Source organism: Parasteatoda tepidariorum, chromosome 9 (genome assembly GCF_043381705.1).
Source record: "Parasteatoda tepidariorum isolate YZ-2023 chromosome 9, CAS_Ptep_4.0, whole genome shotgun sequence".
NCBI classification, from domain to species: Eukaryota; Metazoa; Arthropoda; class Arachnida; order Araneae; family Theridiidae; genus Parasteatoda; species Parasteatoda tepidariorum.
In genome coordinates, this window is record NC_092212.1 from 22,230,103 (window position 1) to 22,256,820 (window position 26,718).

The 26,718-nt window shown below is 29.1% G+C and overlaps 1 protein-coding gene across 2 annotated transcripts in view; it reads left to right on the forward strand.

Moving 5' to 3' along the window:
* The first annotated feature begins 428 nt into the window (after window positions 1-428).
* LOC107450122 (pancreatic triacylglycerol lipase-like) overlaps window positions 429-26,718 on the forward strand; it is a 94,623-nt gene continuing 68,333 nt past the window's right edge. The window contains exon 1 of one of the 2 annotated variants that reach the window (XM_071184975.1): window positions 429-851. In XM_071184975.1, the coding sequence (XP_071041076.1) occupies window positions 806-851 (46 nt within the window). In that variant the 5' untranslated portion in view covers window positions 429-805. Of the gene's footprint in view, window positions 852-4,513; window positions 4,937-26,718 lie in introns of those variants that run through there. The other variant, XM_071184974.1, reaches the window with a different exon arrangement.

The following is a 26,718-nucleotide window of genomic DNA, read 5'->3' on the forward strand; positions in this document are numbered from 1 at the left end:
GGGCAAAACTATTGTGTATCTTCAAAATGAACACTGTAATAAAACATGTGTACTACCACTACTTTTTTGGAAAAAGAAACCGATTTTTTTGAAAAATTGGTTGCTCTCCTTAAAATGTTTAAAATATTTCTTAAAGATAAATTCAACAAAACAAAATTTTTCATTACTCTTAGAAAGAAAATTTCGATTATTTTTATTTAAAATTTTTCGTTTGTTTTCTAATTGCAAACGATATTGCATATAAGTTTCCATGGATTCGGAAAAGATTCGATATCCATACGAAATATTCATTCATCTTTCTACCGTAAACAACAATAACGAGGTGATGGTTCTTGTTTTTATTTTCAACGAATTAGGTTAGTGCTTTTCCGAACCCCACAATCCGATACGTTTAGTTTCAAACGATATTACAACCTGCAGACGATCGGATGGGCGAGAATGAAGCGCGCGAACGAAACGGAGTGAAAAAGAACAAGAGAAACAAAAAAGTCAAAACTCGACCTCAAAATGGTTTGTTGTAAATGGGTCTGAAAAAATTCACCGCTTTTATTTTCTTGCTGGATAAGTGTTGACTTCGTACCTCATCTTGGGCAGTTCTCCAGAATAATTGACCTTGTGGATGATTTTTCGGAAGCGTGCGATACGGCAAGTCAACCCGTTCGTGCCTTCCGCTTTTTTTTCTTTCTTCCATTTTAATTTCAATGTGAGTAACGAGCAGACGATTCTCAGATTAATTTAAGTGCTAATAAATACGAAGTGAACGGAAAAGATGAGGGACTCCGTTCTTCATTAGAATGCAAGGAAGATGAAGTTCGTATATAGGATATTAAATTTTCCCGCTCTGTTCTTAGGTGAGTCGAATTTATAAGCCATTATTTATTATTTATTTCAAAGCAAAGTAATAAAAATAATATGCTATTTTTGGTTTAAAAAATATTTTTATGTGATTAAATATTAATATATTATTTAATATTTATAGTAATTAAATTTTTAAATATCAGTACAGTATTTAAAAAAAATTATATGTATTTATTTTACAAATTTATATTTTTTAACTTCTAATATATATTTTTCCTTTCTTCATCTATTTATTTTAATTAACTGATTTATTTATTTTTGTTGAGAAGAAGGAAATCTAAGTGGAGTCTTTTACGTCCGTAAATTTTAAAATTGTATTCTAGTAAAAATAGTGGATTAACTACACCATAACGTGTTTTGCTTTATATAGTTTGATCGACTCATTGTTACCACTAGTAAAAATTAATATAGCACGTACGAATTAAGGAAAAGGTCTAGCCGTCTAGCTCTAGCTGAAAAATAATGAATTCTTAACGAAAAAAAGATGAGAAAAATGAAGTTTCTTCCAATGCTTGCTACCACTCTAACTTTTATATATCCTTTTGTGGACTTGTATGATCCTTGCTAATATGGTCACGGAGAAAAGTTTTTCTAGCAATATTTTGTGTTAGCAACATTTATGTATATTTTTTTGTATAAATTTTGTTTTTAAAAATTTTTTTTTATTAAAAAAATAGTTGATTTACTAACCTTGAAAAATAAATTATTCAAACAGTTGCTGTGATGTAAACTTGCAGTTCTTCGCCAGGAAATTTTTTCTAGTGGTAGCAAATTTAGGGTTTTAATATTACAGATTTGGGCTAGTACATTTAAACAGAGTTCTCACAGTCTCAAAATTTTTTTAAGAGGTAGCAACAGTTGGTTAAGTCTGAACGCTTAAAACTAACAATAAATTTTTAATTTGAAAGAAATATATATGAATAAATTAACGAAAGGATGAATCATTGGATTTGTGAATTAGTGAATAAGTTTATAAGTAAATAGAAATATAATGCAGTCAGCTCCTACCGTTTTTACATTGCATTCTAGAATTTTTTTTTACATATAGTTATGTGGTTAGGATAGTTCAAATGATAGTTAAAATAATAGGATTATATGAAAAATAATAGTTTACATAATTTTAATATGATGCAACGACTACTGTTACATACCAACTGCCAACTTTTTCTAGTGGTCGAGAAATAATTATTGAACGAGTCAAAAAAAAAAGAAAAGAAAAAAAAGAAAAAGTGGCGACTTCAATTAAATAAGTAACTGGTCACTTTTGCTTTGAAAATCGGTAAATAATAAAAGTACATCAATTTAGAAAGATTCTGAAAAAGAGAATTTTCACTAAAATGTCCAATGCTTCCATTCAAAATTTTGACCTTTCGGAATCCGTCAATTTTTGTTGGAAAGATTCATATGGAAGGAGAGTTCACGCATATTCACATATTTCTAAGTTGTAATGTATACATTAAATGTAGTTCGCCTACCTAAATATTTTCAAGTATTTCAGTATGTTTAACTAAATTCATTATGTTTAAATTTTGTCGCATATTTATTTTATTTTTATTGGTGAATTAACTATTTTAAACCGGTAAATTATTTCTAATATGAAATTTTAAAAAAAATACTTAATCCGAGCAAAAAAAGAAAGAAAAAGAAAATTGCAAAATGTGACTATTAAATAAAAATGACGTATCCATAAAGGTTACCGAATCATTAGGTTTCAGGAAATAGTGGCTACTAGCCGAAAATGTACAATTTCAGGCGTGGGTTACAAGATCATTTAAAATGCAACAAGATAACTACTTGACCTTTTTATGAACGTTGAAACTATTTAAATATAATGGCAGTCAAAATTATATTAAGACAAATTTATTAAAACAAGACTCAAGCGTAAAAACAAAAGTTAAACTGTCACATTAAATATAAAAATAAAATCTTTCGAAAAATCCGGAACAGTTATGCTGTGATGATGTTATATACAGGTATGCTGTTATCATTGCGTTAACCCTTTCGAAGGCAGTGGGAAGTATACTTACCACCACGTTTTACCACTTTTAATTTAGGTTTCCATTTTTCAATAACTTCAGCTTTCTTGAAGGGAGTTTGAATGAAATTGGTAACCATTTGTCACTTTTAAAAAACGTATAAAAGTTATATAATATATAATTCCTTTTGAAGTTTGTTGCATTTAAGGAATTTATTTTATAAATAAAGAAAAATAAAAGTCAGTAAGTTCCTAATAGGTCATGTTAAATATATTTACCACCAAAAAAAATGGCATTTTTATAAACTAAATGAGTTTTTTTTTCTTATTTCAATTACTGTTCTTAAAACAATTTAAATTCCAAAAATACTTTAATTTCCCATTACTAGAAATAAAGGGCCCGTTAAAGGGTTAATATATGCAGGTATGCTGTTATCATTGCGTTAAGGTTCTACAAATAGCTTAAAAAAAAAAAAAAAAAAAAAAAAAAAAAAAAAAAAAAAAAAAACGAACACAGTCATTAAAAGTTTACAAGGTAAAACCCAGAACCCATTAATACAGGGATGCCAGCTGCTTTGCAATCGGCAAAAATTTTGATAAATTGGTAGCGAATTAACTAGTATAACTTGTATAATAAGGATAATTACGCCCACTCTTTAAAAGTGTCTCCACGAGATACTTGTAATTGTGTTGCCTTTGATATGATGCTTTTAATTTTTGACATGTAATGTTGGAAAAATGACTTAAAATTAAAAATACTAAACTAAATATGACTTAATTTTCTTTACCACTAAAAAAATATTTTATTACTAAGTGGAGCAAGTTCGCATCTCTGTAAATAAATTGGTTACAAAACATAAGGTTGCGAAAGTTTTAGAATTCAGAGTGGTAGATATTTTACAGTAGCATGGATGCCAAAGGCGACTAAAAATATAAAAAGTGTTGATTATTAATTAGCAAAAATCTATTAAAGGAGATTAAAATTAGCAAACTCACCTTGGCCTGTTCTTTTAGTCTCCTATTGAAAGGGAATCCAAATAAAGTTTTCCTTTTAGATACAAATATGAATTTTAGATATGAATATGAAATAAGATACGAATTTAGATATGAATTAAAATGGTGACTGAGGATCACCTCTCGAACCCGAAAGGTTAAGGCAGGTGATACTAATTTATTTTCTTTGTTGAACGACGCAGAACGATGGTACATAAAAAAAAAACATATCAATGATAGAGCATTTTTTTCTTTTAAATTCTAATTCTTGTTATTAATGAATTTAAAGTCAGGTTTTAAATTTCCGAATTCGCAATCGTTCTAGTTTAGGCGATTGAACATACAAATTCTTAAAAAAAAAATCAAAGGATTTAAATTTTAATAAATATATAAACAATGAAATTGTAAAAATTCCAGCTAATTTGCATATTAAATCTGTAATGTACCATCTGCTTTGAGTCAAGCTTTTAATCTTTAAAAATAACTTTTAATCTTTAAGGAAGCGTGCGATACGGCANGAAAAGATTCGATATCCATACGAAATATTCATTCATCTTTCTACCGTAAACAACAATAACGAGGTGATGGTTCTTGTTTTTATTTTCAACGAATTAGGTTAGTGCTTTTCCGAACCCCACAATCCGATACGTTTAGTTTCAAACGATATTACAACCTGCAGACGATCGGATGGGCGAGAATGAAGCGCGCGAACGAAACGGAGTGAAAAAGAACAAGAGAAACAAAAAAGTCAAAACTCGACCTCAAAATGGTTTGTTGTAAATGGGTCTGAAAAAATTCACCGCTTTTATTTTCTTGCTGGATAAGTGTTGACTTCGTACCTCATCTTGGGCAGTTCTCCAGAATAATTGACCTTGTGGATGATTTTTCGGAAGCGTGCGATACGGCAAGTCAACCCGTTCGTGCCTTCCGCTTTTTTTTCTTTCTTCCATTTTAATTTCAATGTGAGTAACGAGCAGACGATTCTCAGATTAATTTAAGTGCTAATAAATACGAAGTGAACGGAAAAGATGAGGGACTCCGTTCTTCATTAGAATGCAAGGAAGATGAAGTTCGTATATAGGATATTAAATTTTCCCGCTCTATTCTTAGGTGAGTCGAATTTATAAGCCATTATTTATTTCAAAGCAAAGTAATAAAAATAATATGTTATTTTCGGTTTAAAAAAATTTAATGTGATTAAATATTAATATATTATTTAAAATTAATATTAATTAAATTTTTAAATATTAGTACATTACTTAAAGGAATATTTGCGTTTATTCTTCTAACTTATATATTAACTTCTAATTTATATATTTTTTTCTTCATCTATTTATTTTACTTTAACTGATTTATTTATTTTTGTTAAAAAGAAGGAAATCTTAACTGGAGTCTTTCATGCGCGTAAATCTTAAGATGGTATTGTAGTAAAATTATTGGGCCAACTACTTTATAATGTATTTTGCTTTGTATTGTTTGATCGATTGATTGTTACCGCTTGTAGAAATGAATATATCACGTACGAATTAAAGAAAAGATCTAGCCGATAAATAATTAATTTTTAACAAAAAAGAGATGAGAAAAATAAAGTTTCTTCAAATGCTTGCTACCACTCTAACTTTTATATATCCTTTTGAAGACTTGTATGATCCTTGCTAATACAGTCATGGAGAAAAGTTTTTCTTAGCAACATTTTGCCTTAGCAATGTTTTTATATATATATATTTGCGTAAATTTTGTTTTCAAAAATATTTTTTTTGGAAAAAGAAATGGTTGATTTAAATCATTTGAAAATCAATTATTCAGACAGTTGCTGTGATGTCAACTTGCAGTTCTTTGCCAGAAACTTTTTTCTAGTGGTAGCAAATTAATTTCTCATTTATTTTTTATTAAATCTCTTATTTCTTTCTGTTGCACTGATGAAGGTTGCCCTTTGAGCATCAGAAACAACTGTCTGTATTTTATAAATATTTTTGTGCTCTTTAACGTTGTTTGCCTTAGTTGGCAAATTAAGTGTTTTAATATTAGAATTTTTACCCGGAAATTATTTCTAGTGGTAGCAAATTAAGTATTTCAATATTAGAATTTTGTGTTAGTACATTTAAACAGTGTGCTCACAGTCTGGAAAAATTTTTAAGTGTTAGCAATAGTTAGTTCAGTCAAAATGCTTAAAGCTAACAATAAATTTTTAATTTTAATGAAATATACATGAATAAATTAACGAAAGGATAAATCATTGGATTTGTGAATTAGTGAATAAGTTTATAAGTAAATAGAAATATAATGTATGGCAGTTGGCAATTATAATTTTTACACTGCATTTTAGAATTTTTATTAAATATATGCGGTTAGAATAGTTTAAATGATAGCTAAAATAATAGGATTATATTAAAAAATAATAGTTCAAATAATTTTAATCTGACGCAACGACTACTGTTACATACCTGCTAACTTTTTGCTCTGTCCACAAAAGTTTTTTCCTAGTGGTAGTGAAATAATTATTGAACAAGTCAAAAAAAAAAAAAAAAAGTGGCGACTTCAATTAAAGTAAGTAACAAGCAACCTTTTTTGTTTTGAAAATAAATAAATTATAAAAGAACATCAATGTAGAAAGACTAAAAAACAGAATTTTCACTAAAATGTTCAATGTCTCCATTCGAAATTTTGACCTTTCGGAATCCATCAATTTGTGACGGAAAGATTCTTATGGATGGAGAGTTCACATATTTCAAAGTTGTAATGCATACATTAAATGTATTTCAAATACTTAAATATTTTCAAGTATTTCAATATGGTTAACTAAATTCATTATGTTTAAATTTTGCAGCATGTTTATATTATTTTTATTGGTGAATTAACTATTTTAAACCGGTAAATTATTTCTAATATGAATTTTGTTTAAAATTTTTTTTAATTCGAGCAACAAAAGAAGATTTTTAATCCAAGCAACCTGGAAAATGTTTTTCTTCATATTTAAAGTGGTAGCGAAACTCAGGTTATTCCATTAAACTTTTTGAATTATAATAATAATTATAAGGGAGTTTTACCACATTACATATAAATATACAAAAGCATACGTAAGCGAATTTCTACCTGGATAAATATATTTTTGAATAAGATTGTTTTTTTTAGTAATTGTTTTACTACTCGTTGGAAAATCCATTCTCAGAAAGAGTGAAAGTTGGAAGGTATGGTTTCTGTTTTAGTTATTGTCGTCATTTTGATTTTAAAAAAATTTGTATTATTTTTATCATACCACTTATCTTTTAAAATAAGAATATTTTTGCAATTTAAAAAGATTTGAATTCTATGGATACCACAGGTGACTAAAAATGTTAAATGTAGTAGAAACTAATTTCATTTTTTTTTAAATTTATTATCTCTTTAATTATTCAATTGTAGGTACCACTATTATTTACATTTCAAATTATTAACATTTAAAACAACAACATCACCTTCGATAATACATGTAAAAAATGTGGTATAAAAAGTTGCTCATTTTAATCTATTTTGTTATAATTTTGAATTTTATTAAACATGACTTTTTCCATTTTAGTCACCAGTGGAAAGACGGAATTCAAATTGTGTCATACCAATAATCTTTAATATAAGAATGTAATATTATAATAAACATAATCTGTCGAATATGTCACTACAATAATACCTATTATTTAGCATTCCAATAAAGTTTTAACACAAGAATATTATAATAATCTGTAAAATATTTTAATGCAAGAATGTTATTGTACCAAACCGACAATTTTTTCTTGAATAATAATGTTATAATCGGCTGAATGTCTTAAAATAAGAATATTGTAATAATTTATAGAATATTTAAAACAAGAATATTATTTATATTAAATGTAATGTTATTATACAAGAATGTAATTTATATCATTCCATCAATGTTTTAATATAAGAATATTATTAGTAATAATCTGTAGAAAGTCTTAGTGTAAAAATACTATTATATCATTCCAATAATGTATTAGAATAAGAATATTATTAAAATTTGTAGAATGTTCTAGTGCAAGGATCTTATTGATCAATTACGACAGTGTTTCCCAAAGTGTGGTACGCGTACCCCTAGGGGTACGGGAACAGTTTAGAGGGGGTACGCGTTCGTAAGCGAAATATCTTGCAACAAAGGAAAATTTCAAAAAATTTTATTTAAAAACAAAGATAGCCATATAGATTTACGTTTACGTATTTTTCTATTGGCTATTTTTTGCAGAGTTAGCAGTTTATAATAAGTGGTGTCAACAGCCAGTTGTGATTTTTACCTTTTGTGCAATTCTTTTATAGTAAAAAATACAATCATTTTTTAATTAGTGGTACACAGCGTTACGAGAAATTTAAAAGGGGTACACAAAAGTCATAAGTTTGGGAAACACTGAATTACGACAATGTTTTATTAAAAATATTGTTATAATCTGTTACATGTTTTAATACAAGAACATTATTTATATGATTCTGATAGAGATTTAACCCTTTTGAATGCCGTGGTAAGTATACTTACCACCAAGTGTTACCACTTTTAATTTAGGTTTCCATTTTTCAATAACTTCAGTTTTCTTGAAGTGAGTTTGAATAAAATTGGTAACCATTTGTCACTTTTAAAAAACGCATAAAAGTTATAAAATACATAATTCCTTTTGAAGTTTGCAGCATTTAAGGAATTTATTTTATAAATAAAGAAAAATAAAAGACAGTAAGTTCCTAATAGGTCATGTTAAATATATTTACCACCAAAAAAATGACATTTTTATAAACTAAATGAGTTTTTTTTATATCACTTACTGTTCTTAAAACAATTTCAATTCCAAAAATACTTTAATTTACCTTTACTAGAAATAAAGGGCCCATTAAGGGGATAATATGCGAATTATATTATCACAATATTATTATAAATCTTTTTTAATAAAATAATATTATTTATATCATTTCGATAATAACTTATTATAAGAGTATTATTATGATCTGTAGAAAATTTTAATACGAGAATGCTGTTTATATCATCTCGAATACAAAATAATTATAATCTGTAGCACGTTTTAATACAAGAATACTGCATCTTGATAATATTTTAATAAAAGAGAGTTATTATAATCTGCTACATGTTTCGATACAAATTATTGTTTTCTATTGTGAAAGTTTTAAAGTGAAACCGTAATTCATTTCCTGTGAAACTAGTCTATCCTTTCTCCGTACTTAGTTTTTATTTTTTTTTACATCGTCTTGACAGAGATATAAATGTATCTAGCTCGCTTTCAAAGAATAAAATTTATTACCGGCCTCGTTTACCCGACTCTAAATTGGGTCATATAAATTATAACCTCTGTATATTTTAAAGACAGCTTTTTCTTAAGCCACTAAAACAAATACACGCTTAAATCATTACCTAAAATAAATTCTCAAACTCAGGCAAGTCTACTTCAGCGAGTGAACCAACTTTACGACAAGATAATCCCAATTCCTCGCTTTCAAATACCCATTAATTATATCTAGATGGATAATGACCAGCTTTATGGACTTCGAAAGAAAGGGATTTTCCTAAATAACTTCGAAATGAGTGCTCTTTAATTGCGCAATATTCTATTTTCTTCGAACACACACATGCGGTGCGTGAGTTGTTTATCCTATTTGTCTATATGCTCTGGTGCTCTTCTTGTCCAAATTATGGCATTTCAGTGGACGAAGATGCATCTTTTATTCACAATTTGTGGTAAACAGAGTGTTACGCGTTACGTGAAAAAAGGTATTCCTCTTGGTAATAAGCGTGAATTTCTTTGAAAAGTCCTCTCTTCTGAGACCTTTGTTTGCAGCTGATCTTTGAATTTGTTTTACTATGCTTTACAAATTTATACAACGGTTTATTTTAAATTAAAGAGTTCCGGAGAAAAATGGAAGTTTTGTGGTGTCTTCCGGGTCTTAAATTTGAAAATAATCTGCGCATAAATTCAAAATTTCTTTTTGCGAAATATTTTTTCCCAGTTGGTTTTGAATAAATAGTTGCATTCTATGCGCGACTGTAAGTTATTTTTTAACTATTTTTTTTAGCATTGGAAAGTGAAAAACATTAATGCATTTCAAACATATATATTGTTAAACTACTCTTACGCCTTCTTTGGTTTAAATCAGAGAATATTAACACGCTGAATGCCACGCTAATTTTACATGACTTGCCAGCCTGACCACAATGATTTTCTCAGTATGTATTGCATTAATTTCTTAAACCATTTTAGTAACGATAATAATATAAAAAAATTAAAAGCATTAAAAATTTACTCGAATTATGTGTTTCTAATAATCTTGGCTTAGCCAGTCAACCCCCGTGGCGCTACAAACAAACTCAGTGCCGGTCATCGGTGACCCCCATGGCGTGTTAAAGTGAATGTTTGATTGTCGCGTATAGCAATTTATTTATTTTATTTTACACATACATATGCAGACTTGTGTACTCATTACCAAGTACAACTTTTAGTTACGTAGATACATCCGCTATTTCGATGTAACAGCCAGAGATGCCAACTGCTCCGGACACACCAAAAATAATTAATAAAACCGTAAATAACTACAAAGAAAAGTTTGCAAATATTTGACTATGCTTTCTCGCTTTTTAAAAGGTGAGGCATGACATGACATGAGTAGTATAAAGTGGTCAATAATATAACCCTACGAATTATTTAGAAATAGTGGTGGATAAAAATCTACTAAATTGAATTTATTAAGCCACGAATTACAAATGATAAACTACCACTTTAAAATATATATTTGCTGTCCGGAGCAAGTTGGCATCTCTGTTTAATTTTGCAGAAATAAGATAGTTCTGTCTACCTTAATAAACTAATGATATAAATATGAATACTTGGTTTAATAGTCAAACCATTGAACTTTTCAAAAAGTTAAGTGGTACCTAACAGAAAGACATGTATATGAGGTAGCTATATTCTAGAAAAATTTAAAAACTGGTTAAAAAAGGGATTGAGGAAATAAAATGTTTTAATGAATTAATATCAGTTAAAAATGCTTGTAAAATGCAAGTGGAGAGCAGAATTCCTAAAACTAACTTGAAATTAAAGCCTATAAAGTTTACGATGACCTCATAAAATATTTGTCACCAATTTTTACATTTTCTCAGAATGTGGCCACACTGATGTACCAGTATTTTTCTCATTTATATATCAGTTTTCCGGAAGATTTTTATTTCTATTTTTAATGTGGTATCGCAATGTTTGGATTCATGCTTTATGCTTGCTTTATCTTATTTAATTTATTATAATTTTAGCTATCATTACATTTTATTTTAAACAAACATAAAAAGACTGGTTAGTTTTCTCAGCGACTTCCAATTTTTTTTCCAGCTACGGAACCCTAAATGATCGAACAACTTTTGTGGAAACCCTGTCTTTAAAAAAACCTTCATTAGCAGTTGTAAATATTAAAAAAAAAAAAAAAAAAAAAAAAAAAAAAAAAAAAAAAAAAAAAAAAAAAAAAAAAAAAAAAAANGACCTGCACGCGAAGTCGAGCACTTTACGGTAGCACAGTTTAACGAGGACCAATACCGCACACCCTCAGTCCCTACGCAGGCTGATCCAAGTGGGTCACCCACCCGCACACTGACCGCAGCCAGTGATGCTTGACTTCGGTGATCTGATGAGAACGGTGTCTTAACGATCAGTCCACTGCGGGACTTTTATTTATAAGCAATTGGGCACCTGGACAGCGCAGAAAACCCATAAAATAAAAAGTGAAAGACATATGTACTTACTTTTACTTTATTTATAAAAAATTGGGCACCTGGGTCAAATTGGGCACAAAAATTGGGCACAAGTCCTTCACGCAGCTGCCCAAAGATATATGTACGACAAAGTGGCGAATTATATAAGCCTACGAATTATTTAGAAATAATGGTGGATAAAAATCTACTAAATTGAATTTATTTAACCAAGAATCACAATTGATAAACTACCACTTTAAAATATTTATTTGCTGTCCGGAGCAAGTTGGCATCTCTGCAATGATTTAATTTTGCAGAAATAAGATAGTTCTGTCTACCGTAATATACTAATGATATAAATATGAGTGCTTGGTTTAATAGCCAAACCATTAAACTTTTTAAAATCTAAAGTGGTGCCTAACAGAAAGACATGTATGTGGGGTAGCTATATTCCAGAAAAATATAAAGTTAAAGAAATGAAAAGTTAAAGAAAGAATCAAGGAAACAAAATGTTTTAATTAATTAATATAAGCTAAAAATACTTGTAAAATAATAGCAAAGTAGTAATTGGCGAACGAAATTCCTGAAACTAACGTGAAATTAAGGTTTATAAAATTTACGATGACCTCATAAAATATTTGTCACCACTTTTTGCATTTTCCCAGAATGTGGGCACACTGATATACCAGCATTTTTGTTCATTTATATATCAGTTTTCCAGAAGATTTTTGTTTCCATTATTAATATGGTTAATTTATTATAATTCTAACTATTATTACATTTTATTTTAAGCAAACATAAAAGGAACGGATTGTCTTCTCAGCGGTCCCCAATTTTTTTCAGCTATGGAACCCTAAATGATCGAACATCTTTTTGGGGAACCCTGACTTTCAAAAAAACTTTCATTAGCAGGTGCAAAAATGCAAAATAACTAAATAAAAGAAGAAAAAAAAACTTCAAATTAATTTAGGAACATATCATATGAATGAAATTTTATCATCGTTTCATCAATAAGTCTAAAAATTTGGTTTTATGTTAGGCCGTTGAATTCGAAAATTTGCAGAAGCGACGTTTTTTGCTGTATAAGTTAAGTCTAGTAGTTTCTGTCGTTTTAGTTGAGACTGAATAAAATAAGCTTAACTATATATATTTGAAAAATAACTGTTTGCTGAAAATAAGCTGAACTATATATATTTGCATAATAATCTGTTATAAATTGTGAGAAAGGTTATAGGAGAAAAATAATTCTTTATTCTTAAATTTGGTAATTTTATTTTGAATTTCAAATTTCGAATAGAAATACTGATGCTATAATTTGCAAATGCATATCATTTAGAAATTTATTTAATGTATTGTTATTGGTAAAAATTATATTTTTTAAAATTTCCTATTTCTATTTTATTGCAATTATACATAAATAATTTCCTAAAAATAACCTTAATATTAAATAAATAATGGATTGTTGGTGGGATACAAATCTATTACAGGTTTCAAAAAATCATTACTGGTTCAAAAAAGTTTTAAGTCACGGTACCCCTGTGACCTTTCAGTGGAACTCTAGGGTTCCGTGGAACACCATTTGGCGACCACTTAGTTCTCTTATTGTGTTTTAAGTGATGATGGTGAAAAGTGAACTAAATATTAGTTTACAATATTAGTTCAACAGTTCTTTTACAACAATATCAATAGTTATTTAAAGTTAATAATTTATTTTTACAAAACACATGCTTTGAGTTTTCCTTGGATGTTAAGTAAAAGAGCCAATAGTGATTATTTAAAAATCAGTCCTTTATATAGCTTTCATTTTGTTTTTGGAAAAGTTCGATTTCCTCATAAAGATTCAATTCGCTGTATTAAACTTGGTAAAAAATGAAACTATAATTTAATTCATCCGACGAGCCAGCATAAAATACAATTCACGATAAAGATTATTTCAAGCGTTCTCATCCCAGCAGAAACATAGTTTATAGCTCATTCTTTCCCATAAGATCTCTCCAAATTCATTTGTGACTTCAAATTTGAGGGTAAAGTTAAGATAATGAAAAATTAGTCCATTCTTTGTTATCCTAAAATTTATCTTTAATTGTAAGAAGAAAGCTGTATTATCTCCACAATGGGGGAAGAACGATAACTATGGCGAAATTTTTGGCGAGGTTTTCCAAATGTATGATTCCGATAAAATACATTAGCATCAGATGTAGACAAGGATGTAAAATGGGTTTTTTGACCTTAGTTCAGGCAAGAGGGTGTCGGGGGTGCGGAGAAAGTGTGTTTCTGTCTGTCTGTCTGAGGAAGGTTTTGAAAGTTGGAATCTGTATCAACAGTTAACATTCATTCAGTTTGGGCGTTGGAACTTTCGTTTTAAAACAATTGCGTATCTTCTCCAACATTTGAGGTTTAGACAAAATACTTCTAACTGTAGAAACAAATATATGCGATATAAAACTTCTTATTAGTGATTTATAAACATGACCATCTGTTTAACTGAACTTTTATAAATCTGTTTCACTTATCAGGGGGTCAGTTCAGATATTTTGTGAAACGTCCTGTTTTTGTGAAATTGTGAAAAAAATTACTCACATTCTTTCTACCAGGGTCCTGCTTTTATGAACTTGAACAAATAGGGTCCGGTTATTGCAAAAAATGTTTTCAACCTCAGACCAATGGCAGCTCATTTTTGTAGTGACGTAGTTTTAACTAAAATACAAAATATTTAATTTCCTTTTATTCCAATTGCATTCCAATTACCAGAAAGAACCACCTTAAAGACCACAATACAAGACGAAGGGGAAAAAGGCCGCTAACGGCCCCAGGCGCCCAGATATATTTCGATGATGATGATGATGAAAAAACTTTTTCAAGGAGTTGTTTAAATTATAAATAGATACCAAATTATGCTCAGCATTGTAAAATCATAGTAAAAAAAAAATTAAATTTTCAAAAAAAAAAAAAAAAAAAAAAAAAAAAANTTAAAAAAAAAAACAGCAATTGCTGCTTCTAAATTAGAGATGCAACATACAAATATATTTGTTATTTAGCCTCTACTGCTGAACGCAGAATATTCATATCGGGCGAATAATGGAAAAATCGTCTGCCGAAGACAAAACGTAATTCGTTTACATCCATCTTTCTTGTTTTCTGCCTTGGGAAGGGTTTATTCAATTAACAAAACAATGATGTAGATAAACAAATTTGTAAAGGATCCGATTAAAAGGAAAATCATTTTGTGAGGTGTCCGTTTTTAAGTTAAAATATTTTGTGAAGGCTTCGTTTTTATGAAAAGATATTTTGTGACTCGTATTTTTATAAAAATAAAATTTAATGCCAATCATCAACATTTATTTTCTAAAATCTATCACTTTTTTTACTCATGTTTCTGCATGCATTTGCATGGCGATAAGCGCGAAAAATAATAAACTGCCGTGAAAAGTAGTTTAAGTTCCTTTTATTAATAATTAAAAATTTAATTTAAAAATCTCTGAAGTTGTGTTTTATGGGAAAAATGTAACTAAAGTAAAAGTTAACAGTTAAACAAAAATATTACATTTATTTTTAATTGTTATGGCTTTAAATGTTATGGCTCATTTACAAAAAAAAAAAACTTTCTTTTGCTACTATTAGTATGACAGGAGCCGTGATGACTCAGGGGATAGAGTGTTTGCCTTCCAATGAGGTGAACCGGGTTCGAAACCCAGCAATGGTTGGTTGATACGAACTCTGCACCCGCCTTGCACCGACCACAGTGATGACTTAATATCATCAGTGGTAGACGGATCATGGGTTAGAGTCCCCTTGCCGTCAGGTTAACCGTGGAGGTATTTGGTGGATTTCCTCTCCATGTAACGCAAATGCGGGTTAGTTCCATCAACAAGTCCTCCGCGATGGCAAATTTCTCCCAATACTTGATCCAGAAGTTTACTCGTCTTCTGGATTGGGTTCAAAATTACAAGGCTATGTAGTTGAACCCAAAGTCGTAAACCCAAATGTTGGGTCTGCTGTTTAACAACGGTTATAATTATAGTTAAAATATTAGTATGACTGAGACGCGGTGGGTCTGGGGATTTGAATCTCAGCGATGGCTGGTCGATACTAATGCCACACCTTGCTCGCACTGACCACAGTGCTCACGCAAAATATCCTCAGTGGTTGACGGATCCTGGGTTACCATGGTATTGAAGTAAAATATCCCCAATAGTGGTTTTCCTCTCCATGTAAAGCAAATGCGGGTTGGTTCCATCAAAAAATCCTCCACGAAGGCACATTTCTTCCAATACTTGATCGAACGGTTACCTTATCTTCTGGATTGGGTTGAAATTACAAGGCTTCGGAGTTGAATATAAGTAGTCGTAAACTCAAAATTGGGTCGGCTGTTCAACGACGGTTATATAAATTAGTATGACAGCCTAGCACAGGCCAAAGCTGTTCTAAAAGGTTTTTTCCATTTGTATTAGTTATGTTAAAATTGAAATGAAAGCAAAAACAATTCTCTAGCATTAAATATACCCGTATTAATTGGACGATTTAATGTTTTTTTTTTCTGATTAATAAATACCACTGAAAATGTCTTTTACCCAGGGCTGCAAACTACTGCGCTTTTTGCAAAATCTTTTTTAGAGAAATTGACAGCTAAAAGCAATAACTTAATAATTTTTGGTAATTTTTGTTAAGAGAGCTGGAATAAAGTTGCGTTCGAACTTTTAAATCATTTACAAGTCGTGGCTTGGAAAATAATTTTAGATCAAATTTGCTAAACATAAAAAATCATATACATTAAAACATTAACTTAGCCACCCCTGGAAGAGATTTTCCTAAAAAAAAAATAAAAAAAAAACGTAGTAAGCTGGCAGCCCTTCTTCTTTGCTTTGTCCACTAGGTTCCTCAGTTATTTTTGAATATTTCATTTATTCCTATACAATGTATGCAGGGTTGCCACGGGCCACTGAAAATGCAAAAAAAAAAAAAAAAAAAAAAAAAAAAAAAAAAAAAGAAAAAAAGAAAAAAAAAAGCTGTTAATAAAATTCAAACTATTGTTAATAAGATATTAAAATTAGCAACCTTTTTTAGTATATTTTTTTTTTTAGTTTACCATCGAAAGTGATTGCAAAGAATGTTTTGTCTTTAAATATGAATAATTTGAAATGTAATACGATATACAGTATATATACAGTATACGATATACATAATGGTAATTACGATATACAGTATACTCTCGATATCTCGAAAACCTTGTTATATCAAAAATATATTTTTCCCCTTAGCATTAGTATATCCCCCTAATGTTAATTTGAATTACCATATCGAAGAGTTTCTTCTCAAAACCTAATTATATCGAATTTTGTACGAAATAGAAAACGAATTTGTTCGGAAAAATCACAATGTAGGTTTATTGTACACCAATTCTTTTCCAATTAAAGCATAATTATTTTTGTCTTTCTTTTAAAAATAAAATTATCATTGTTGTATTTATACTTATAATCATTTATCATTACTTATTATTTATTAGTTATTCTTATGTTTCTTGACTTTACTTTTTAGAGTAATATATGCAGAATATATTTTTATGCAGAATATATTTTTCTACTTTTTAGAACATATCTAGTTCTGAACTTCTATATCTCGAAAACTCGCTAACTCGAAATTTTTTTAGCGTCCCTTCAACTTTGAGATATCGAGAGTACTAATTAAAGATATTATAAATGAACAAAAATGAATTGAATTTACCACCACTTTTTATATTTTTAGTCACCCGTGGCATCTGGGTGTATACTAATATTTATAATAATACCTACATAGCAAGAGGAAGCGTTTGGAGGCAAATTCTTAATTAGCACGCTATGTTTGCATCACTATGAAATTTATTCTAAATTTTTGGTATTAACACCTTGAATGGGGGTCACCGGTGACCGGCACTGAGTTTGTACGTAGCGCCACGGGGGTCACCGGTGACCGGGGTGGCCAAGATTATTAAAAACACGTAACTAGAGTAAATTTTTAATTTTTTTAATGTTATTATAGTTATTAAAATGGTTTGAAGAAATTAATGCAATATCGAGCGCACAAAAACAGTTTTATTTATATACCCAGAGATGCCAATGTGCTCTGGGCAGCGAATAAATATTTTCAAGTGGTAGTTCATTAATTGTAATTCCTGGTTTAATAAATTCAATTTAGTAGATTTTTATCCACCACTATTTCTAAACAATTTGTAGGCGTATATAATTCACTACTTTTTTTAGATATGTCATGCTAAACCTTTTAAAAACCATCAAAATCCGTCTAATATTTGCAAATTTAGTTTGTAGTTGTTTACTGTTTGGCCAGACGGGCAAGCCATGTAAAATTAGAGTGGCATTAAATTGTGAAGAATAAAAAAACTATACAATACATCCTTATTCTCGTATTTTCTAAGAGTATAAATAATTATACTTTTCGCTGTTTTACATTTCTTCAATTATCTTACCGCAAATGCTGTAAGGCAGTGCTCTTGATTAACTGTGTGCAAGTAATTTAACAGGGCTTTGTCTCTGGTAAACTATTGACCTTCATTCTCCACGTTCTTAAAATTCAAGTGTTATATGATGAAATATACGTGCATACTTTAATTCTGTCTAGGTCATAAACTAAACGCACCGCCACCTGTGTGCAGGTAAATTCACTACACACGATGCTAAGGGATCGGTAACCTATACCTCTTCCCTTTTTCTATCATCATCTACTAGTAATAACCCATCCCGGAAGACGGAACTTCCGTAGCCTACTCCGCCTTTCAAGCACCTGCAGTCGGAACTGACCCGTAAAAAAAATGTAATATCATATTATCCTTATATCCTAATGAATATGATATGATATGGCCAAGACCTTTGTATAGACCGTTTCCAGTATATGACCCGAACATGAGATCTGATGACCATACTTGTGAAGAGGAAAAAAAATCATGATATTACCATATAATCTGCATTTATTCATTCTCGTAAACTGCTGAGGTGTGATGGATAGAGTGAGCGTCAAGCGTGCTAATTTAAATATAGAAGGATAATGAATACATCGTGAAATGTCTTAAACTAATTTGTAGCCTTGACTAATAGCTTGGAAAATGACTGCACGGTATTTAAAAAGATAAATAGTTAGTTATTTTAGTTTTAGGTTAGAGAAGGATTTATTGATGTCGGGGTTTATTTTGAAGCCGAAAATATTATAATTTTTAATCTAATTTTTAGTACTTTGCAGAGTTATTTATAGCTAGTAAAAATAAGATAAAAGGAATTGTTCTGAATAGAGGGAAAAAAAGATTCAATGTAGAAAATCTTTATGTATTTGTCATTAAAGTTTACCAAGCATTTTAATGAACATATTACTATTAGTATTATTACATATTACTATTATTTTTTTGAAAAATTAAAATTCTAGCTTTATCTCATTTTGAATGATACACAATACAATTTGAATGTATAATTTTTTGATAACTTTATTTTAGAAGAAAGTTGTTTTTCTCCACACTAGCCCCATGACACGGATTTAAGGTGCTTTAATCATGGATTGTTTACACTTTTTTTCTGTTGCTTGAAGTTTTTGAACGGATCTTCGATATTTTCGCGTTGCTAATTTTATATCTACGATCGGTTTCTATCTACAAGCAACAGTTTTTATGCACTTGAATAATATATTCCTTAAATAGAATTCTTTAAAATTCACTCTCAGACTAAAAATTTTATCGGAGTTAATAGAGGCCACAGTAAACTAATATTTCACACCTCTGTATCAAGTTATGCATAAGGTATGAAACTAACTTAGATTATAAACTACTTTGACAGTAAAAAAATTGCATATTAGTTTTTATTGTTTACTTTTTATTTTTATTTACTTTATACAAAACTTTTCAAATTTTAGAATAAAACGAATAAAGTACACGTAAAACGCTATGAACTTATGAATTGAATTTAGCAATAGGTTTTGTGTAAAATTTTTTAATTTCTTTGAACTAAAGCTTATAAATAAAAAAAAATATGAATTAAATTTTTGAAATGAAAGGATAAAAAAAATATGTTATTGGAGTTAATTGAGGCCACAATTGACTGCTAGGCAGACCAAGTGTTTAACCGTACAACGTCAAGTTATGCATAGGATATGAAACTAACTTCGATTATAAACTACTTTGATAGTAAGAAAATGAATATTAGTGTTTTCAGTTTATTTTTTTATCGTAATTTACTTTATACAGAACTTTTTATTTTTTTGGTATAAACCGATTAAAAGACACGTAAAACGCTGTGAATTTATGAATTTAATTTAGCAATATATTTTCTATAAAATTTATTTATTTATATGAACTAAAGTTTATAAACAAAATAAGAAAAAATATGAATTAAATTTTTTTAAAAAGATTTAAAAAACAATGTTTCCGGAGTTAATTGAGGCCACAATTGAGTAGTAGGTGGGCCAAGTGTTTTACCCTACAACGTCAAGTTATGCATAGGTTATGAAACTAACTTCGATAATAAATTTCTTTGATAGCAAAAAAATTGAATATTAGCATTTATAGTTCACTTTTTTTCTTAATTTTCTGCATACAAAAAATTAAAAATTTTTGGAATTTTAACGAAGTATTTTTAACAAAGCACACGTAAAACGATATGAATTTATGAATTTAATTTAGCAATAAGTTTTCTGTAAAATTTATTAATTTCTTTGAACCCTACTTATTAATTGCTTATAAAACAAAATAAGAAACAATATGAATTAAATTTTGATAAAAAATTAAAAAGAAACTTTATCAGAGTTAATTGAGGCCACAGTTGATTTGTAGGTGGGCCTAGTGTTTTAACCTACAACGTCAAGTTATGCATAGGTTATGAAACTAACTTCGATTAAAAACTACTTTGATAATTAAAATAATTGACTATTAATATTGTTTGTTTACTTTTTATTTTTATTTACTTAATACAAAATTGTTTAATTTTTGTAATGAAACAAACGTGAAAAACTATGAATTGAATTTAAAAATAACGTTTTATTAGCATTATCGCAGGCTATAGTTCCCTAAACGTTGACGGCGTGTACTACTACTGACTTTATTTACTTAATACAAAATTGTTTAATTTTTGTAATGAAACAAACGTGAAAAACTATGAATTGAATTTAAAAATAACGTTTTATTAGCATTATCGCAGGCTATAGTTCCCTAAACGTTGACGGCGTGTACTACTACTGACTTTATTTACTTAATACAAAATTGTTTAATTTTTGTAATGAAACAAACGTGAAAAACTATGAATTGAATTTAAAAATAACGTTTTATTAGCATTATCGCAGGCTATAGTTCCCTAAACGTTGACGGCGTGTACTACTACTGACTTTATTTACTTAATACAAAATTGTTTAATTTTTGTAATGAAACAAACGTGAAAAACTATGAATTGAATTTAAAAATAACGTTTTATTAGCATTATCGCAGGCTATAGTTCCCTAAACGTTGACGGCGTGTACTACTACTGACTTTATTTACTTAATACAAAATTGTTTAATTTTTGTAATGAAACAAACGTGAAAAACTATGAATTGAATTTAAAAATAACGTTTTATTAGCATTATCGCAGGCTATAGTTCCCTAAACGTTGACGGCGTGTACTACTACTGACTTTATTTACTTAATACAAAATTGTTTAATTTTTGTAATGAAACAAACGTGAAAAACTATGAATTGAATTTAAAAATAACGTTTTATTAGCATTATCGCAGGCTATAGTTCCCTAAACGTTGACGGCGTGTACTACTACTGACTTTATTTACTTAATACAAAATTGTTTAATTTTTGTAATGAAACAAACGTGAAAAACTATGAATTGAATTTAAAAATAACGTTTTATTAGCATTATCGCAGGCTATAGTTCCCTAAACGTTGACGGCGTGTACTACTACTGACTTTATTTACTTAATACAAAATTGTTTAATTTTTGTAATGAAACAAACGTGAAAAACTATGAATTGAATTTAAAAATAACGTTTTATTAGCATTATCGCAGGCTATAGTTCCCTAAACGTTGACGGCGTGTACTACTACTGACTTTATTTACTTAATACAAAATTGTTTAATTTTTGTAATGAAACAAACGTGAAAAACTATGAATTGAATTTAAAAATAACGTTTTATTAGCATTATCGCAGGCTATAGTTCCCTAAACGTTGACGGCGTGTACTACTACTGACTTTATTTACTTAATACAAAATTGTTTAATTTTTGTAATGAAACAAACGTGAAAAACTATGAATTGAATTTAAAAATAACGTTTTATTAGCATTATCGCAGGCTATAGTTCCCTAAACGTTGACGGCGTGTACTACTACTGACTTTATTTACTTAATACAAAATTGTTTAATTTTTGTAATGAAACAAACGTGAAAAACTATGAATTGAATTTAAAAATAACGTTTTATTAGCATTATCGCAGGCTATAGTTCCCTAAACGTTGACGGCGTGTACTACTACTGACTTTATTTACTTAATACAAAATTGTNTGTACATTTCAATATTAATTTGAAATTGCAAACAGTTCACATATTTTTCTTAATCACACTATTCTAAATTTCAGTTGTTGAGAAAAGTAACTTTTGTAAGTTTTGTTTTAAAGTCTTTCCCACCAGAGGGCTAAAACCATGTGTTTTAAAAGCAATATGAAATAGTACTGAACGCCGGATGTAAAGCATCGGCTTCGATGAAGATAATTTTGTGAGAATTTTTTTGATAATTCGGTGAGAATTCATCCGATTAGACATATGATGCTCACTACATGCTCTTGCTCGCCGAAGCCCATCAATTGAAGATGAAAACTGTTGCCAACGCGAGAAAAGAAATATCATCGGTTTTATTGATACATACGTATTGGCGTTTTATATAATATAGATTGTTGCTCATACTTATGCAATCTTGTGTGCTCGTTTCAAAAACGAAACACAAATGTCAAAAAAAAAATTTTGTTGCTCATACTTATGCAATCTTGTGTGCTCATCACAAAAACGGAACACGAATGTCAAAAAAAAAAATTGTTGTTGCTCATACTTATGCAATCTTGTGTGTTCATCACAAAAACGGAACACGAATGTCAAAAAATTTTTTTTGTTGCTCATACTTATGCAATCTTGTGTGCTCATCACAAAAACGGAACACAAATGTCAAAAAAAAAATTGTTGTTGCTCATACTTATGCAATCTTGTGTGCTCATCACAAAATCGGAACACAAATGTCAAAAAAAATTTTTTTGTTGCTCATACTTATGCAATCTTGTGTGCTCATCACAAAAACGGAACACAAATGTCAAGAAAAAAAATTGTTGTTGCTCATACTTATGCAATCTTGTGTGCTCATCACAAAAACGGAACACGAATGTAAAAAAAATAAAAAAATTGGTTGTATATATTTGCGTGGTGTATAATAGTGTGGTGCATGTTTCTTACTGCTGTCTACCACTTCGATTCAGAAAAAAATAACATTCTGGACTTTGAATCTAAGCATGCATATCTTACATTCCAACGGCACTCTTTCAAAATTCTTTCGTAAATAATGTGAATCGTTTTTCCTTTTCCGATTTAATTTTTAAATCCCAATAAACGAGTTGTCCGTCTGTGCACCTGCGTAGCCCAATATGGGGGGGGGGGGAGGCAAAGGGATGATGTAGTCTACTCCCGTATTAGTTATTGATTTTGATTATTTGCGAACTTGTATTACTTTCTTGTACTGTCACATTCGGATCTGCACTTGCAAATATTCGATCCGCTACTTGTAAATATTTATTTTTCGTTCTTATAAATATTATATTATAATGTATTATAATATAATATTATATTGTATGTAAATATTATATTATTTTTAGTTTAGTATTTTTCTTTTTTAAATAATTTTTCCACCGCCACATATCAAAATATCGAAGTATCATATAAGATAAAACTTTTTTAATTGTGGTTACTCTTTTAAAGAGTGGGAGTAATTATCCACATTCTACAAGTTTTAATATTTCATTCACTGCCAATATGCTAATACTTTTGCAGAAAGCGGAGGATTTGGTATCCCTATAATATACAGAGCTAACTTTTTTTCGCGAAATAAATCCTAATAAAGCAACACTTGTCCTTATTCTTATATAATGATGGTCCAAATCATTCTAAATTACAAATTAAATAAAGAATTACATAAGTCATATGAGTTTTGTTAACATTTAGAATATAAAAATAAAACCTTTATAAAAAATCCGTAAGAATTGGCAGCTACGTGATCTGTTAATTCCTAGTATCCTCATATGAGGGCAATTCTCTTCTTTCAAAAGATAAAAACTGGTAGCATAATTATTTCATTATTAGTTTTTTCCCTCGAAGAAACAAAACATGCATGTCTGTCATAATATATTGGTATCATAAACAGGGGTCTGTTAAGAAGAAATTTTGGTTCGCTAACGGACCCTTCACAAAATATCTTTTCATAAAACCGGACCCTTCACAAAATATTTTAACTTAAAAATGGACCCTCCACAAAATAATTTATCTTTTAATCGGACCCTTCACAAATTTGTTTATCTTCATTATTCTTTTGTTAATTGAATAAACCCTTACCGGGAGGGAGGAGGGGGGGAGAAAGACAGATGCAAACGAACTAAATTTTGTCTTCGGCAGAGGCTTTTTCCTTTATTCGTCCGAAATGAATATTCTGTGTTGAGCAGTATGGGCTAAATACTAAATATTTGTATGTTGCATCTCTAATTTAGTAGCAGCAATTGCTGTTAATCTTTTAAAATTTAATTTTTTAAATTATAATTTTACAGTGTTGAGCATAATCTTGTCTCTTTACAATTTAAAAACTCCGTGAAAAAGTTTTTTGCAATAACAGGTCCCTATTTGCGCAAATTCACAAAAGCAGGGCCCTGGTTGAAAGAATGTTACTTAACTTTTATTTTATATTCACAAATTACAAGTAATTTTTTCACAATTTCACAAAAACGGACCTTTCACAAAATGTCTGGACAGACCCCTGTTTATAAAAAACCCGGAAGAATTGGCAGCTATGTGATCTGTTAACTCATAGTATCTTCATAAGAGAACAGTTCTCTTCTTTCAAAAGATAAAAACTGGTAGCATAATTATTTCATTATTAGTTTTTTTTCTCGAAGAAACAAAACATGTATATCTATCATAATATATTGGCATCATATGACTTTCGATTCCTATCTGTAATCATGGAATTGTAACAAAAAACATGTTTTGCTATCTCTTTGAATATGAAAATAAACTATTATAGAAAAACCCGGAAGAATTAACAACTATGTGATCTTTTAACTCTTATGAGCACTATTATCTTTTTTCAAGCGATAATAATTGGTAGCACAATTATTTCATTACTAGTTTTTGTTTTGAAAAAACAAAACATGCATATCTACCAGAATATATTGGTATCATAAAACTTCCGAAATGAATTTTTTATTAAAACCTTAAAGCAATAAAATGATGCAATTTGGGGTTTTGAATAAAAACAGCACGTTTCTCCGTTTTCAGAGATGCCAACTTGCTCCGGACAGCAAATAAATATTTTAAAGTGGTAGTTTATCAATTGTGATTCTTGGTTTAATAAATTCAATTTAGTAGATTTTTATCCACCACTATTTCTAAATAGTTCGTAAGCTTAAATAATTCACCACTTTATAGTAGTTATGCCAAGCTATGCCATTTAAAAAGCAAGTAAAAATAGTCAAATGTTTGCAAAATTTAGTTTGTAGTTATTTACCGTTATTTTAAAATTATTTTGGCGTGTCCGGAGCAGTTGTCATCTCTGCGTTTTTAGATGTATTTAAAATCTAATCTTAAGGTAGCCTAAACTGATGAAAAACGATTTTGATGACGTTAAATATTTCCTATAACGTTAATTGCATCAAATTAACGATACTTATCAAAATTTTAAGAACTAAAGACTGTTAACTACTTTGATATCTTTCAAAAATTAAAAAAAAGTTGATTGCAGAATTGTATTGGCACAATTTTGAAATTGAGAAAAGAATTAATCGACAATCTAAAACATCGCATGCTTTATATCTCAAATTCTGATTGGTTGACGGCCTACGTTTTTCATGTATCTAAAGATAGATACAAAGATAGAGTGGGAGGTTTTCGTAGTTTTCTTCTCCATGTAACAAAAATGCAAGTTAGTTCCATCAAAAAGTCCTCTAAGAAAGCAAATTTCTCTTAATACTTGTTCTGGATTGGGTTCAAAATCACAAGGCTACAATTGATAGGAGTTGAACATTGATAGGAGTTAAACATTGGTACTCATAAACCCAAAATTGGATCGGCTGTTCAACGACGGTTATAAAATAAAGAAAAATGGTGACATCCTGGATATATTTTTAATCGATATTTTCTTTTTGGTATAAAGTGATAGCGAAATGTAGGCTTTAATTTTTTTGTTTGACCAAATTAATTTTTAAAAAGGAAACAATTGAGTTATTGTCTTCCATCCCTTCAAAAAGAAACTCACAAAAGTACGATAATTTTAGCGTTTAATATTTCATAATTTTAGATTGAAGTTTACACTGAAATTTTCTTAAAATAAAACATAAGCTAGAGTTTTTAAAAACTATTTCATGTACCCAAAACATACATTATAACAATTAAATAAATCAAGTGAATTTAACACCGTTTCTCAATATGAATATTTCATCATGTAATGTTTATTAAAAACTGTTTATAAGAGAGGAAACTATACATTTTCTACAGATAAGTAACCATAGTTATTTCGTAACCATATTAAATAGTGATGGAAAATTTAAAATAAATATTGATAAAGTTTTATCACTTTACTATCTTAAACATCAAATGCTAATTTTCTACAAATAAATAACCCTAAATATTTCATAACCATATTAAATAGTGATGGCAAGTTTAAAATAAATATTGATAAAATTTTATTACTTTTTACTTAAACTCTTTGCCGATCTGACGAGCAACCCGCTTTTATCAGGAATCTTTTCGTTTTTGTATGCATAGCAAAGTTTAATTGCAAATGAGACACGCAAAAATACGAGTTTAAAAATTCTCCTATCATAATATTAAAAAGTGGTAACAAACTATTTTGTTTCTGTGGTGTGGCTAAATCAAAAAGGGGGGTGACGAACATTAAGTCAATTTACGATTAAATAAA